The sequence below is a fragment of the Strix uralensis genome, chromosome 16, assembly GCF_047716275.1.
Source record: "Strix uralensis isolate ZFMK-TIS-50842 chromosome 16, bStrUra1, whole genome shotgun sequence".
NCBI classification, from domain to species: Eukaryota; Metazoa; Chordata; class Aves; order Strigiformes; family Strigidae; genus Strix; species Strix uralensis.
This window is the reverse complement of record NC_133987.1, coordinates 8,398,961-8,416,389: the sequence shown is the minus strand read 5'-3', so window position 1 is coordinate 8,416,389 and position 17,429 is coordinate 8,398,961. Positions and strand designations below refer to the sequence as shown.

Here is a 17,429-nt window from a genome sequence, read left to right as displayed (position 1 = left end):
GAGGCAAAGCTATGTCTTCAGTGAAGCCAGATGACAGACACAATCATAAATACTACTCCCATTTTCTGAACAGTAAGAGAGACAGAGGTAACCAAAACAAACTCCCTATCCGGTTCAAAGAGCTCTGGAGGTATATTCATCTTGCTACTACAAGCAGAAGAGGGAAAGAAAATTGCCCTCATTTTCATAACTATTAGCTCAACAACCAAGTGAGTGAAAAAGAAATGAAGAATTGTATCATGTTACTCTTACTCAGTATCTTTGCTCTATGAAAAATAAAAAAGCAAGGAACAGAATAAATCAGAGATTTGTCTCTAATCACTATTCCTGTCCTAACAGAAGAGGCCCTTAGAAGGGGGCAGAAGAATTAATACTAGAGGAACACTTTTTAATTATCTCTCCCTTTGCCTTTAGTTACTCTCCTAAGAACAGATCCATATAAAACTCCATCTCAGAAAAAAAGAAAGGGTAATGCATAAATAAAGCACAGATCAATTATTAGTATTGTTAGCCAGTACATCCAATGGTTTGCTTAGTATCACCTAAACCAGAAAACACTGTATGCAACAAAGATATACAAGTTTTTCAATATTGCAGGATAATATTCCTTAAGAGCTGAACAATCCTTGCACTGAATTCCACACTTACTACATTCTGTCTGCTTTTGAAACAACATACGAAATTCTATAAAATGCCTATCACTTTCCTGAGGAAACAACTATTTACAAATCAAGAATGTTGTTTTGCCCAATGAAATATTGTTGCAAAAGTCCTTAATCAGTGCAGCAATACTTTTAGAATCCTGTAATCATCTCTGTTTCATAAAGGCTGAGATCTATGCTTTCCCATTTTGCACTCCATCTGGTGAGAATATCTGAAGTCTACGTCTTCCTCAAGTCTGCCAGCTTTAGAACTTCAGAGCTCTTATCATCTTATCACACAGGAAGGAAATGACTAATTTTGTCTCAATAGCAAACTGACAGCAGATTGTGCTACCTTGAACATCCAACATCCAATCAGATCTGGTTGTAGAACATATATTATCAATAATAAACAAAGAAAATGGAAAAATCCTCCTCTACAAATAGCTTAAATGATCTTCTGATGACTCTGTCATTTTTCTATGTGTCACTATTTTCTATACACAGTGAAGATGCTCCTAGCTCCCTCAGTGACATACCATCTAAGCACTACTGATAGAGGAGTTAATTCAGAGGGTGGATTCATCTCACCGATTTGAATTAGGCATCTAGTTTAACTTTAAAATCTAGTTCCTCTCCAGCAAATGGAAAATGGTCTGTTCAAAACTTCATTCCACCATTTTATACTTCTATCTTAGAATGCCCTCTAAAGATTGGTTTCTATCCACTACTAGGTGCTGAGGTTCCCTCTAGGGTCAATGGAGAGAGATTTGTCCCTTCAGATGGCAATGTCTACACTGGTGATTAGATGGATATTATTCTGTTTTCCCATATTGTTTAAGAATCTGATACCCAGATTTCAGAAACTGTCAGTAGTACCATTATTGAATGATAATACATGTGAAGGTAAATGAGAAATGAGAGCTGAGAAATGAGAGATGAAAACAAAAACTGAAGAGGAGAAAGATGAGAATTGGGGATAAAAAATGGTGAGGTCAAGGGAAAACGAAATATAAAAAGGGAACAGGAAAAGAAAAAGAAAGTTAGAAAAAGGGGAACTCAACAGAATGAAAGTGAGGAACAGAAGTGAGATACAGATGAGAACAGGAAAGACCTTAGTAAAGGCAAAGGGAAGGAATGTGGGGTGTAAAGCAAATGAAGGGATAAACAGGGAAGGCCCTGCCACAGTTCCTGACACATTAGAAATTAGTGTTAGTTCTAAGCATGCAAATCAAGATAATGGCACAATAATTTAAATAAATAATTTACCACAGGAATTTAGTACATCTATTTTAAAGGATTTACAAAGTAGCAGCGGAGAGCTGAAAGCCTGACATTTAATAAATGCTTTAATCTACACATCCTCCATCCTGTTAGGCATGATGATGAGGAGGACAACAGAAATCACTGTGCTAACGTAGTACAAATGTGTTTATATAGCTGGCCCTTTTTTCTTGAGTGCAGTATTAGCTACTGACAGGAGCATTTCAACTGATGTGTGCTAAAAGCCAAGATCTTAAAAAGAAGCTGTCATCCTCAGGCTGCCTAGGGCTTATGAGAATGCTGGTCCAACAAATGCTTCAGAAGTCATTACTAGGTCCCAGGTTAATTTTTTCTTGAGACTGACTCACTCTGTTTTTACAATTGATAATGAGATTCTCACTAGCTTAGGAGGAGGAAGAGGCACATCTCGGGGCAAGTGTATAGTCCTGTATGATTAGGAGGAGCCCTTAATGAAAAATTCAAGTTGCCCAAACATGCAAATGGGTTTGATGATCATAGGTTAGGTCCCAGTAAATGTGTGCTCACATTACAAACACCAGCACATTCTCTGGTACAGAGAGCCAGTGTTCAGTAAGGGATTTGCATAGACTGAGCTACATCAGAACCTGGTAAGGACAAAGATTCATTAGCTGATAGATACAGATGAAACTCGCATAACCCTTACACAGATAGTTATTAACTCATTAGTGTTATTAACACTTCTATTAATACAAGTCACAGAACAGGAAAGGGAAAGAAGTGTATCTCTGCCATGCAAAACTGCTGCTTAGTCTGTTTATTTTAAAAAAAGACTCTTATGTTACAGAAGTTTTAAAAAATAACAGAAAACACTCAGAGAACATCTTCCATGCAGTCATAATGATTTTTGTACGTGATACTCTCATCCCCAAACAGTCAGAGGATAATGCAGAACACATTAGATGGGAGGACTGCACTCTAGTTTAACAACCTCCAAATTCAGCAACAACTGACAGTAAATGCGTAGGCCATTCTTTCAACAGAAAAGGTTACACTCTAATCTTGAATACTGTCAGATAATCTCCCTGTAATTCACCATTGCCCAAGAAAGTTTGAAAACAGTAGTTCATATAGCAAGCTTGTAAGACAGAACCCTGTATTAAGAATCCTAGTTAGTCAAAATACTCAAAATACAAAGAATGAACAAGAAGCCAACCCTCATAACCCTCATATAAAGATCAACCTTAACAAACAATAAATACCACTCCAAACACATGAAAAATAACCCACATGCAAACTGTTTACTGCACTATAACAGCAGCATGCATTGATTGTGATGAGAATACAATCTAGTTAAATATCTCAAATGCACTATGCAGAGGTATAATAGCTCCCCACCTAGTTCTGTGAAGACTCATCCATTCATGTTTAGCTCCTCATTGCTAACAGTATATTCTGTTGGATCAAACACTGTCCAGTCTCTGAGGGTGATGACAGCTATGATTCACATATACATTTTTTTCATCTTACATAAACGCACAACTTCACATAGATAGAACAGATATCTATTCCTTATTTCATTTTGTGATCTCTTTGTAACTATTACTTTAAAATAGACTTTAATTTTAAAGAACAGACTGCTGTCTTGCACATACTAGTTTGACTGCGGCTTGAAGAATGACATACAAGACATACAAGCCTTACGTAACCAATACCTGTACTCTTTCCACCTCAACATCACTGGAAGAACTAAGCTTCACTCCTAGTTGCAGACTGCCATAGTCCTTGATGTTCTACTCATTGACAAAATCCTCTGTCCTGGTAAGCTTGTTTAAAGCTGCATGAACGGCTCAGCCAGCAGAGCACAAAACAGACAGAAGACAACTGGATGCCATTTGACGAGAAAAAGACTACAATAGATCACAAGCAGCCTGGCCTAGGTAGGACAAACCCTCACCAAGAATCAGAAGGAGCTCGCTATTTTAATGCTGGAAATTAGAATTCTCCTTTCACATGGTAATGGTTTTACTTGTTTTATGAATAGATTTTTCCCACTTATGCTTTCTGGTCACCTCCTCTTGTTTTTGCTCTGTGTCCTCTCTTCTTGTACCAGTGTCACAGGACTGTGTCACATAGCTCCGGAAACATACACCCACCATCCTCTCTCTCAAACTTAGTGTCTATATATAGTAGATAGAAAGGTGCTGGGGGCTGCCTTACTTCCCTTTTCTTCTGAACAGAGGTTGTGGGTAATTTTCAAATATAACACTATTGCAGAAGAATGTCTCATAGCCACAGAGAGCTGTGTGCTGTGGATGGAGCAGGAAAGAGCTGAGGAGTACCTCACACAGGTCCTCCTTTCCTGCAGATAATACAGCTGCAGTTCATTAACAATTCTATGTCACCAAAGAAGCCTCACTGTAAAGCCTGCAATTAAGAGCAGGAAAGCAATCTCTGGAAAACAGAGAGACAATTCCCTTTCCATCCTGCAGGAGGGCTCCTTTAAGTCACCTCTGTAGCAATTTAAAGCAAAACTTGTCTGATTCTTTACTTAGCAGGACTGTACTTTATTTCTGAGAGTGGTAACCTCTCTATGACCTTGTCTTGCTGTCTTGGGGAAGAGATAATGCCAAATACTTGGCAATTCTATATTTCTTCAAAGCATTGCAAGGCGGAATTAGCATCTTCTGTTGCTTTCTCCATAACTAAGTCCATTGCTCTGATGATATAGAATAAAATGCTGTAAAGCTTTTGTGTGGAAAACCTATCCCAGAAGAATTAACTAACCATTGGAAGAGACTAAACTCTGGTCTCATCAGGAAGCTCTGGCCAGTTCATTTCATAGTTAACATGTATTTTTTGAAAAGACCAAAGAAGCAAAGTGCTAAAACAGCAAGAAATCTGACTATCTGTCTTCACCTGAGTGTGGTTCTTGAGAATGAGTCAACATAAGGAGAAGTATGAGAATTTTATTGAATTCTCTGCTGACCATGGAAATAAATATTTGTGAAAATAGCAACTGTGAAGTGATGCCAGAACTACATTCCATCTGTGAGCATCTCAGTCTTTAAGCATGGGCAGCTGCTGTTAAAACAGCATCCACATACAATATTACAAAAGCAAGATTTGCAGGATTATACGCATCCAAATCCTGGTCTTTAGAAGATGTTTAGCAGCACAAAGGCTAGTAGCCAAGTAAAAGTCAGTGGAAGTTTTGTTTTATTCTCCTAACTTATGCCTCGAAGCATAACAATTCCTTATGTGATATCTGCATTAACTATACCTCATAGTATAAAGTATCACAAGCTAACAACAAAAGCATTTGCAAAATGTGCAGAAAAGCCTTTAAATGCAGTGTTATATTTGTGTATGAAGTAAGGTTACATGCAATACGAGCACTAGCAAATGGCTCCCACACGTGAGGATTGATTTCCCCTATTTCTCATTCCTACTCAAGGGCACAACTCATAATTAGGGTCAGCTTTTCAAAGAGTGTAGATGGCATTTAGGCATCAAAATAAACGGCCAGATTTTTGCAAGACTTGCCTCAGAGTGTGGGATAAGATAGCGTTATGAATCACAGAGCTGCTGAGTGTTGAGCACTTTTAAAAATCAGGTCTTTCTTACATGCTTAAATTGAAGCTGAGCTCTTTCAACAATTGGAGCATTCTTCAAATGCTAAGTATTTGAAAAATGGGCCTTTAAAACTTTGTGAGGTGCTAATTTTTACATGAATAGGAAACTGCTCTATATAGCACCTATAAATCTGGTTGGCAGCAGTATTTAAAAAGTTTCTGATTCTCCAGTATTGTATAAACTCTCCAAGAGTACCCATACCGCAGGGAAGAGGGCAGGCACTGCGTGTCAGTGCTTACCTGTGTTAATTCTAACCCTTCTGAATCCATGAAATAAATATTTTGCTAGCTAACAGGTGATGGTGAACACTGCTGATGCATCAATCTCTTTTCAGCATATTGTCTCCAACTATAATTGATATTTTAAGAATTAGATGAAATTTTAAGCTTTGAACCCTCTGAGACATAATAAAAGAAGGTTATTTTTTACAAGACTAACAATATTTCTTTCTACGAGGAACAAAAACAAGATTATTTTTCTTATGCTCAAAAATTAATACAGTGTAGAAACTATATGAGGTTTTAGATTAAACTCTCCTTCCATCATCATTTGCTATATTTATCTTTTTTTCCAAAGCCGGTACGTTCAGCCTTGCAGACTCTATACTGCTGACTCAGCTAACTGAGCCAAAACTCATAAAAATCTATTTTAAAAAGGTCCGATGATTTTATTTTCTAATCGTAAATATGAAATTTAATTAGCATCTCATTGCTAACGAAGTCACCGCGGAAGACAAGACTGAGGAATTAGGCACAGGGATGGAACGTCAAGCGTAAAACAAAGCAACTGCTATGCAGGAGCCAGTTTAACTCCTGCTTTCTTCCACTCAGGTTTCAGATCTTTTAAGAATTATGTGCTACATTCACGTTTCCTTCTTTGATGGCAAGGCCCTTCTATAGCAGTAATTACTCTAGCATGATATAGCACCATGTGAAATACAAAATAACAACAGATAAGGTTCACTCTGAATTAGAAACAGAAGCAAGATAGAGCAAGTTGGATCTGAATTCAAAATCCTATTTTGTCGTAAGCTACCCAGGTCAGGAAGTGTCTCAAATCCTATAAAAGCAATACACTCATCAACTGAGAAAAGAACTCACAGTATTCTCCAGGGTACTGCAAACATCAGAAGGATTAAAGGAATTTTTTTAAAGGAAGCATATGGAAGCATTAAAAGCCTCTTTAAAATAGGAAATGTGTCCAGCCTTTTCATTATTAGCATTCCTAGAATGTGTCCTAGGCTGACATCAGCACTGATGTTGGCATTACTGGGTGAAATTCTGTCTACTGTAAGTCACCTCTACCATCTTCTCTCCGGAGTTCTTGAGAGGACAAGAGCTCTCCATCTGCCTTTGCCAACCCATGCCTGTATGAGAGGGTTACACGAGTACATTTCCCTGCACAGCAACACAGAGGGTTATCTGAGGTGAAGGCAGGGACAGGCGTTCTGCTACTCTTGCTCCACGAGGTGCCCCGGTGAGGGAGCACAAAATACAGAACATCACAGAAGAGAGGACTCGGTGAGAAGTGAGCAAGTACCGTGGGAGAGCTCTGAAAGGGCTGATGAACTACAATAACCACAAAACTGTACTTTCTCCTTATACTCACACTGAAATTGTTCATAGCAAGTTAGTGTGGGAGGAAGTGTTTACAGGACCTGTCCTGAGAGCAAGTAATTATTAATAATTCCTGGATTGCTATAAAAGCTTTTGGAGTAACTCTGTTGTGGGCATGCCCCTTGATTGCTCTCAATGACAACATTCTCTAGGGTAAAAAGGGCTTTTTACCCTTTTTTGGTTATTTATGGGTGGGCAACTTTTTAATTCTTGCATAGTCCCTGATGTGACTTGAAAGGTGGAAACATCCAAGAATGTGGTTGCAGCAATACTGCTTTGCAACGTGACAAAAGCTCTTCTTCATTATCAGTAATGGAAAGCAGAAGTTATACATCAAGCAGTGCTCTATGTAAGGCAGGAGCAATTCAGGGACAGTGAAGTTTTCTTCGATGCTGTCGGACTAATTTTCTCTTGACGATCTCATAATGCTTTAAAAGTACTGTTGGGTTTTCAGGGCAGCCACCAATGAGTATAGCAGGATTCTCATACCAGCTGTAAGGCTCAGCAGAGTGGGTAAATGATACCCATGTATCCACATTGCCAAAACCAAGGGCACAGTCTACAGATTCTGATGATGTCCTGCTATGCCTAGAGCATGTCCCTCCATCTCTCATCTGAAAGCCTCCTAGTAGAAGCAACAGTCTATATTCTGATGAGAAACAGCAAGAAGCCTCTTTAGGAACAATTAATTTTCTAGATTCCATCTTCACTTTCCTCCGTGCATACAGCAGGAAAAATGTTGGCTCTGAGAAAGTGAAAATATGGAAGGAGAACCATATACCTCATTTTGACATCCTGACCATTTCTCTCCCCCAGAATTAGCCCTTCTGTCCTAGTATCCCTGCCTGCTTGGAAGTAAAGGAAGCTGTGAGAAGGAAGACTGGTATTTCACCTTTCTAGTATTCATGTTCTTTGTCTTTTAAAATATATTTAATATATAAAAAATAGTGGAAAAAATGCAAAAAGATCCCAATATACCTATATCCCATTTTTAAAAGTGATAAAAACACACAGGAGCCTATGTTCTTATTAACAGATATGAAATTAAGGATTCAATTCTGACAACTTTTGGAGTTTAACAACTTGTAGCAATCATAAGAAGAGTCCTTAGTCTAATTCTGGCTGATGACTTGTGCTTCTCAATGCGGGGAGGTGATCCTGTGAAACAAAAATAATTTTTTGCATGGTTAAGTTTCAGCTGGGGCAGTTTCTTTCTCCAACTCATCACATTACTCTGAAAATGCTTGTGTCAACAGGGCACAGGAGGTAGAGCAAAACCAGCAAGTGGCCAAAGCCAGGTCTTCATCAGGGTTGCCACTAGATGCGTAATCACAGTCTCAGAGGCTGAAGCTGCTCAGGCATTTTTGGAATGCTGTCCCACACAACCCAGTGAGTCAGCAGTTGCAGTGGATGTGATGAGATACTGATATATTCAGACAATACTTCCTAGCACCATTCCACAAATTCAACAATTTTTTAATCGTTAGAAATAGAAGTCTTACCAGAAAAATAAAATTCAACAAAGTTTTAAAATAAAATTTGTCAAAGCTTTAATTGTAATGAGTTGAAATCTGACCTCAAAAAAATAAAAAGAAAAAAAAAGTCTTTTAAAAATAGAATTTTGCTTCTTGCTCTCCTGTGATAATTTACTCAAAATGCGAGGCCAAAAATACCAAAAGTTGCTACCAATTTTTATTTTGCCTGGCTTCATATATATCAGGACAATTTTACATTGTTGTTACACTATCATTTATTTGCAATAGCAAATAGTCACAACCCTGAGATATTACTGTCAAGACTGACTTGGGAAACACTGGACATTTTATTAGCAGTTTTGCTGATGAGGTGAATGGCAGAGCTGAGGTGGGCTGAGTGAGGACTATCAACTTTCTTCAAACAACTAATATGCACAGTCCCTGGTATCTTCAGTGGAGTGGTGATGTCAGTCTCTGTAAATCAGACCTATCCCACTTCAAATTCCCAGAATAACTTTTTGTTTCTTTCTAATATTTACGATGTCACTCACCTTAGCAAGAAAAAAAAGGTATTTAACTTTCTCACTTCACAGTTTGAGGATCTGAAATGGATATTTCTGGTAAAGCATATTTTTAAAGAATAAATAAGTTTACAGCAATAGCCATATGCTCCTGTTGGATTCTTATCGGCAAACTTTTAGCACTTAGCCAAAAATGTTGCTGTTCCTTTTCAGGACAGAACGGTCCAGCTGATGGCTCATAACCCACATCCAACCATCAGAAGGCATTTACTCAATTCACTGTGCTTTTCTCTGGAGGAAATAAGGGTTGCTAGCTTGGGCAGCAGACAGCTGTATGTCTCCTCTTGGACTTGTGTAAGGCCAAATTCATGGCAGAACTTCTGGTCTGAGACTATGGAGTTCACTGCCTCCATGTGAGGGGTGGAGGAAGGTGGGAAGTAACCCACTTCTCGATATGTAGAGCGTAATACAGAATGCCAGGATGTGGCATTGCAGAGCCCACAGAGTCTGATGTTCTGATTTGACTCTACATGCAGGACCAGAGGACCAATTTTGGACCACGCTGTCTGAAAAAGCACAACCTGAACAACCTGTACTACTACAGCCAGCTGTATGTGCTAAGGATTCTCCACAAGAGAAATGAAGTGGAAGAATCTCCCAGATGAAAATATGACTTTGCCAACGAGGTCTAGAAACCTTGCTAAAGCAAAATGGCCTATCTCTGCCTTCCCTATGATTTTTTATTTTTTCATTTGCTGTGCTTGATTGCATTGATTCATTTCCCTTGGGATCAGTCACAAACCAGAGGTGACAGATACCTTCAGTTCTAAAGTATGCTGTATAGAGAGAAGTTTGTTAGTTATCTTCACTCACCTAAAACTACCGTATATGGGATGGTAATCAGAATCAGAGAGGAAGAGGAAAGGAGATACTAAACAAGACAAGTGAGGTAAGTCTGACAAACAGGTCAGACTGAAGGTAGAGAAGACTGGGGATGTCCTGTAAGGACCAAAATAACAGTAACAAACCATGCTCTGCCTTATCTCATGTTCTTTCCTCACAGTAGCTGAATGTTGAAATTATCTTTACTGTTCCAGTCCCTTTGGGCTGAGACTCTACTTAGATCTGTGCTGATGGCATTAGCTATTTAATAGGTTTGCATCCAATATTTCTAATACTATCCTGCTCAAATAGCTTTAGATTTATGTGCTATTATCATGTTATAATGATGCAATTGCGATGAGTTTGCATTTCTCTGCATTGCAGAAAGTTCTACCAGGAGACTAGCGCTAAAGTTACAGCCTTCAAAGTGGCATTCAAATTTCTGACCATTTCTGTCTTAGACCTAGCATTTCCAACTGTTCTTTGCAGGTGAAAAAGTTCAGTCCTTCCTGATACTGTATTCTCACCAGGCTTCTAAAGTAACTACGAAGCCAGACACTACTCTCCCAGGTGTGCAACCCCAGTTGTTCAGTGATGTTGCTGTCAATAGCATTTAATCCAGCAAAACTGCCTGGATACTGCTCTCACTATGCATATGGGCAAGTCACAAAACCAGCATTCTGTAGTGTAACACTCCATATGAATATGCCCAAGAACCACTTTTCCTTCAGACGACAAACTTGCAGATTTAAAAAAAAAACTGATTCAGTGTTTCCAGCCTTACAGGAAATGTAGTACTACTTCAATTTTCTCTAACAACTAAAGCAGAAGAAAAACACACTCTTTTCTGTCCTAACACAAGAGTTTAAATATTTTTTGTTTCACACAGCATTGATATATTTCATGGCATAAATTGCAAAAATGAGAGAATAAAAGACAGAAGGAAATTAAACGTTCTACAACAAAACATGTTAGTCTTGGGTCTTCCTGAAAAATATATAACTGGAAATACAGGAGTATGTTACTGGAAGGATGAAACACACCCAAAATCTTCTTAATCAATTAAATATTGAGACTTATTCTGACTTGTTTTGGCAAGAACTCTGAGGGAAGACTAGCAGTGTAGTTGCAGAGAAGAGTCTTATCTTAAGCTTGGGTTTTTTTTACCAGGAAAAAATCAGCTCAGCAATAGTAAAGAAGCTGGAAAAAGCTTATAGAATTTTCTATTTCAGTCAGTGCAAGTCATCAGTGAAATGAATTTGATGATCTCACTAACTACATCATTATAAACTACAAAAAACATGGAATGGCAACTACCTTGACATGGCATGTGGGGACATGGTTTAGTGTTGGGTTTGGTAGTGTTAGGTTAATGGTTGGACTCAAAGATCTTAAGCATCTTTTCCAACCTAAAAGATTCTATGATTCAGAAAAAGCCAAGAAATAGAGATGCAGGCAGCAGCTGCTGGATAGACACTGTGGCTTCTTGTAAAAGACTGAGATGCAACAGTGGACTTTGGAGAGGATCCATCCAAATTGCAGTCAGGGAGGAAACGTTCTTTTAAACACAGACTTCATGCAACAGACCAGTTTGGTTAGTGAGTGGTAAATTTCAGTGGTATTTTAATTGAGATCTTAAAAGTCAAAAGCCTTCAAATGATCTTATAAATGTGATAATCTTTCAGTTCATGATCAAGGAGAAAAGATTCAATCACCAGTTGCACTGTAGTTTGGAAATGAAGTGTATTTGGTGTAATCTTTAGAAAAAGAGTTGAAGCAACCTTCGGGTGTTTTCTCAGTTTGCTCAGGATTCATAATTCACAGAGGGAAACATTTGAAAAGTTTCTTTATTGGTGTTTCAAACCCTGGAGGAACTTACTTTTGTGCTCAAATATATTAAACGTGTGTAATAACCTATTAAGCATACTCATACTGATTTTAAGAATGGGTACAGATAGATTAGAAATGTTTATACACATATAGAGCTGTAAAAAATGAAGTGGAAACAATCCATTAACTGCTAATGATAACCATATATGTACTGCTAGCATACAGCTTCTTCTGCATTCAAATGGAAGAAAATCCTTATCCCATTTTAAACCGAAACCCTATGTTAAATTTACTCTTCAGAGCCTCAATTACAACCTGAGGAAAATTTGGCAGCAAACAACCAGAGCTCAGGAGGCCAGTGGGAATCCTTTCATTGGTTACACTGAAGCTGTATTCCTCCCCTGAACTACAAAAACCAGGGCTGACTATTAGACTTAGGCAAAAAACAGGTATATCTGTGTAAGGTCGAACTGGCCTCAGGGACCAGAACAAACATCTCTGTTAATACTACACAACGTTACCTTACACAGACAAATTCACTGAGACAACAATTACTACAAATAATATCACATACACAGCTGTATATACTTTTATCCTTTTGACAAAACCAGGATGTTATAGCATTTCATTTGACATTTGTGGTAGATTTCCAGTGAGATTTGACAAATTTCTCTTTCCTCTTGAGCTGCTAAACAGATTCACTGAAGTAGACAGCATTAGAAAGTAATGCCCCATCCAGCACTGAAGATAAAATAGGTTTTGCAGGACTAACGTAACAAGAATATTCTCTTCACTACACACTCAGCAGCGATAGCAGACAATGCACAACACGTTGCCAACTTTTGGTGCTATTAGTAATGTACTTTTATGAGCTGTGAAAAAGAACCCCGTGTGTTTGCCTTTTGTATAAAAAAGTACAAAAGCTGCTGGTAAAATGTTAAATGCACCCCCTGTAGATCATTAAGCATGCAAATTCATGGTACTCACAAACTATCACCACTCCTAGAGCCCAAATATTTGGCAGAAGATTATGAAGGAAGAGAAGTGTTCAAAATCAAAGTTCAGAAATGACCTTTTACTAAAGTCAGTGTGAAAACCTCCAGCCAAAGAGTAATCCACTGCCCACAGCTAGGACACACCATGACAGGGTATATGGCAGATCTGCTGTTTTGTCAAATTGCACTTTAAACAGACTGGCACTGTATTCTTCTTTTGCCTGAGAGGAGCAAAAGTGAGAGGGTAATATAGGGAGAGAATACTGACTAAAGAAGTAGAGAGAAAGAAGCTTTTATCACTCGTTGGATGTGTGCCACAGAGACCAATTATATACATTTGACAGCAACCATTATAATTCCAGAGTCCTTGAACAAATCACAAGCAGAAAGGTTACCTTCCTGAAAATGTTCATTGCCATTAAATAACTGACCCAGACTAGAGGGTGAAGGCAGCACTTAAGAGAGAGTTTGGGGGAAGGGAGGAGATGGAGAATCTTATTACATGTACACCTGCAAAAAACCCATCATTTGTTCTGAAAAAGGAATTGCAGATTCACTGCAGATACTGTATTCTCAGCAAAGCGGACGGTGTTCTGAGAATGCAAATCCTACAGACAGCAGTGACAAAACAGCCAAGACAAAAATAATTTCTCGCTGATATCAGTGGCAAAACTTGACTAAATGTGATGAGGTTTATGGTTTTACCCTCCAGTTTCAAAATCACAAGTCCTGGTCCCTTATTCCTTGTTCTTTTAAATTTAGATCGCTATGGAGGCTACTTACAAAGAAAGCTGCCATAGGTCAAATTCCACCATCAGTTACACAACCTTAATGACCACATTTAAGCAACATTCGTATTTCATGAAACATGCATTTCAATATCAAAGAGAGAGTTGAGACATCTGCTAAAAAGCGGTAGTTTGTTCTCTCTCAATAATGCAAGCATAATATTGGGAGAAATAAGAATCTCTATAAATTTCATCCTCTGTGAGCAATCATTCCAAATATCCGATTAAAAATTTCACCAAGCAACAGTATATAAACCAAGGTCATTTGATATCGCATTCACATTTCTTCAGCATATCCCAGTTATCTGGGATGCATTCTTCTAGAGAAGGTTCAAATTGCCTTTAATTTTAACAGATACATGCAGTCCAATGGTTCTCTTTTCACCCATGTTGAAAGTTTATTTTTCTCTTCATTCAGAGTTAAATCTAATTGGAAGTAACTATTTACATAAGAACAGGGAGTCAAACATGTGGTTCTGAATTTCCATTCTGGGGCTGGCCTTCTCAATATAGAAGTTTGCTGGGTAGAATGGAAAGTTTCCAGGCTCTTTCCAGCTGAAATTTTTCCTCTGCCAGACACATGACTCAAGAAACTAGACACACACAAGAATTCCTGGCTCCAGGTCCCCTTGCAACTGTCACAACCCAACTTTGACAATGCCCATTTTTAATTCAACGTACAGCAAACTATCATGATGAAAAAGGAGGGTGGGAGAGAGAGAAAAGAGATGTTGTCTCAGCCAATTTATTTCTGGGGGACATCAAGGCCTTACAGAAAGAACCAGCAATGGGGGCACAGAATACTGAAAAAACAAAGCACAAAATCATCACTCGAGTTATAATGACTAAAAGTTCCTTTTCACATCACAAGATGAGTTGTAACAAGGTAAGAAAGAGTCATATTAGACCCATATGTATAAAATGAGCATCTCTTATTTTATTGTTCTAGGCTTGTAGACTTTTGTAAGATCCACAAGACAAAGATATTTTAATGTACCTGCTTCTGTATTCAGAAGAGAATGCTCACAGCTCAAAGGCCACAGTTTGCTAGCTCTGAATCAGAAAGGATATATTATAATTGCAAACATAAAATTTAAACTCCTTTCACTCATAAGGAGATGGACAATTTGAGAGAGCAGGACAGATTGCTAAGAGAATTCTCCCACATAATAATTCTCTTATTAATTCAGCTGAGTTTAATAAGTGATCCTTATTCAGTCCCCAAAAGCCCACATCAGAACATCCCTAGAAATAAATCTTCAGTCTCAATAGTCCTGCTTAGGAAGGTGAGGCTAAAAGTCTTCATCAAAGAAAAGTACTTATTTGTCATATCTGGTTCAAACCTTACAAACTTAAGCAAGGAATAATACCAGATATTGTCCTTGGATGCAGTTTTTAGCTATGCCTGATCTTGGTGACTCACCAATATATGAGCTGTTTCCAGATCCTAGGAGCAAAGTTACTCCCACTACAGCATTAGAGTTGAGAACCTCTACCTCTGAGATTTGGAATCCCATAGGAATCAAGAGGACAAAAACTATTCCAGCATCAGACCAGAAGTTGTGGTGTGGGTCAGGAAATTTAAAACTTAATATTAAGTTTAGTAAAAAGGCTTATGATCAACTGGAACTATTTTTACAGCTTTCCAAAGACATTTTGGATCCTGCTCTCCCATTTTTTCATCTACCTTCAGTCCCATCACTAAGCTCTTATTCTGTTGCAGCCTGTAGATTCTGCAAAGGAAAGAGGAGCTGAGAGACTGCAATACTTCCTCCAGTTCCCCTGTAGGTACTCAGTGGGGATGCTAAGACAGCAGAGAGTAAGACCATCTGCATCAGTAGTTCCTCCCAGTATGAATGCACCATCAAGATAAAAACAGATAGAGAAACCTGGTGGAGGGTTGTGGTAAGGACTTAGGAAGGAGTGGGATGATAGAAAGAGAAGGGATTGAATATACAAAGCCAGGGCAGGCTGTATTTGTGAGTGGAGAGGAAGCTACGGTGTGTTATAGGTGTTAGAAAATTCTGTTTGAGACAGAAAGAAACAGAGAGACAGGATGACAGCGGTTATTTGTTGTGAATGTCTAAATATGAGTCTGAGAATTGGAAGGAAACTGTGCAAGAGTCTTGTACCTTGGGATGCATACCCAAACCTGTAAATATGCAAAACCTGCACATGTACATGAAAGGCACAGACAGGAAAGCAGCCTGTGTGTGCAAGGACAATCCAGTGGAGAGGCAACACCACTTGTGTGCAAAATTAACTTTGCAGGGCAGCGAGTGTGCTGTGTGCATGAGAAAGTGGATGGAGCGGGAAGTGGAAGTGTGTCTGAGAAGCCAGAAGAGCAATGGGAAAGGGGAACACAAGACAGAGAAGGAACTGACAGAGGGGAAGGAGAGAAAGATTAAGAACATGGGGGAGGATGTACAGTCTATTGCACAGGCAAGAAAGAGAAGGCGGAGGGAAAGGAAAGGAACGAACAAGGGGAACATTTGTCACACAGAAAATATGCTTGATGAAAAATAGGCATAAAAAGATGGTGAAAAAGACAGTAAGAGATACATTAGGGTTGAGAAAATAATAAAGGAAGTGAGAAGAACAAATTAAAAGAGAAAAAAAACAAAGAAGAAATATTTTATTAGTTAACAGAAAGCATAAATCCCCAGAGAAGAGATTTAAAGAAAAGGCTAGGGCACAACACATGATGGGTAGAACGAGAAATTCCTTGGAGACCAGTGCTGCTGATCACTCCTTTCATCTCCCCTCTCTAGACCTCCATTTCAACTTTCCTTCTCAGCGCACACTTTCTGTAAGAACATGTTTGCACCTCCAGCCACAGCCTGTTTACCTCGCTGAACCCTGAGCTCCGAGTATCCGTGCATGCAAAGTACCAGGAGATCTGTTGAGGGCAAGGAAGGCACAAACGCTATCATTTTCAAAGAAACACACTCTTGAAAATGAACACAAAAAAGGTGAAAGGTGAAAGTGGAACTTGTAGTGATTAGAGTCAAGTGCTGTCCCAGCCAGCAGTGAGGTGGAGCTGATCTGACAGCTGCTTTCCTTACCTTGGGTGCTCATGAGTGACCGGGCTGTCTTGCTGCAGCTGCTGCAGGCTGAAACTCCCTATGTCGCCTCCATGCAATTGTCTGTGTCTCTCCAGGAGTCTTGGAGAGGTTATTTGTGCTCTGCAGCTGTTGAAAAGTAAAGGAAACACAAGGAGCAAAACACCCCGTGGCCCCTGAAGTGCCAAAAGTTTAGGGAAAATCAGGAATGAAGGAAGCAAGTGCACTGGTGTCAGAGTGAGCAAAGAGCGACACAGAAAGTAAGAAAAAGTGTGTCAGAGGCTGGGAGGGGCGGAGAAGGAAAATGCAAAGATCTGACAGGAAACCAGACTATAAATCTGCTTGGGAGTTTAAAAAAACATATTTCTGCTCCCCAGCGATACAGCCTGTTTGCAAATGACTCTGCACGCAGGTGACAGCAGAGCCCTGAAGTACCACTGTAAGCAAATAAAGAGGCACTTTTGCCCCTTCCCCAGGAAGAACAGTGGGCAGAGTCGGCAGCAGCCCAAATGACTGGCTCTGACAGAAGAAGTAGGCTGTCTTCACTGTCTAGTTCTCCAGACTTTTAGTTCATGTTTCCCTCAGGCAAGGGGGGACATGCTGAATACCAGCCTTACTGATGCTGTGCCTTGCTGACCACAAAGCAGCAGCCCTCGCTCCTCAGTGCACATGCTGGCTAGAAAGCAGACAGGAAAGAAAAAAGAAAGAAAGGGCTGAACAAAACAGAGTTTCAAAAACAAC

At 39.1% G+C, this 17,429-nt stretch overlaps 1 protein-coding gene across 2 annotated transcripts in view; it reads right to left on the bottom strand.

Moving 5' to 3' along the window:
* Window positions 1–16,969, bottom strand: part of CARD11 (caspase recruitment domain family member 11) — a 50,647-nt gene extending 33,678 nt beyond the window's left edge. For both annotated transcript variants that reach the window (XM_074886108.1, XM_074886109.1), the window contains exon 1: window positions 16,692–16,969. In XM_074886108.1, coding sequence (XP_074742209.1) covers window positions 16,692–16,704 — 13 coding nt within the window. In that variant the 5' untranslated portion in view covers window positions 16,705–16,969. The remainder of the gene's footprint in view (window positions 1–16,691) is intronic.
* Window positions 16,970–17,429: the final 460 nt, after the last annotated feature.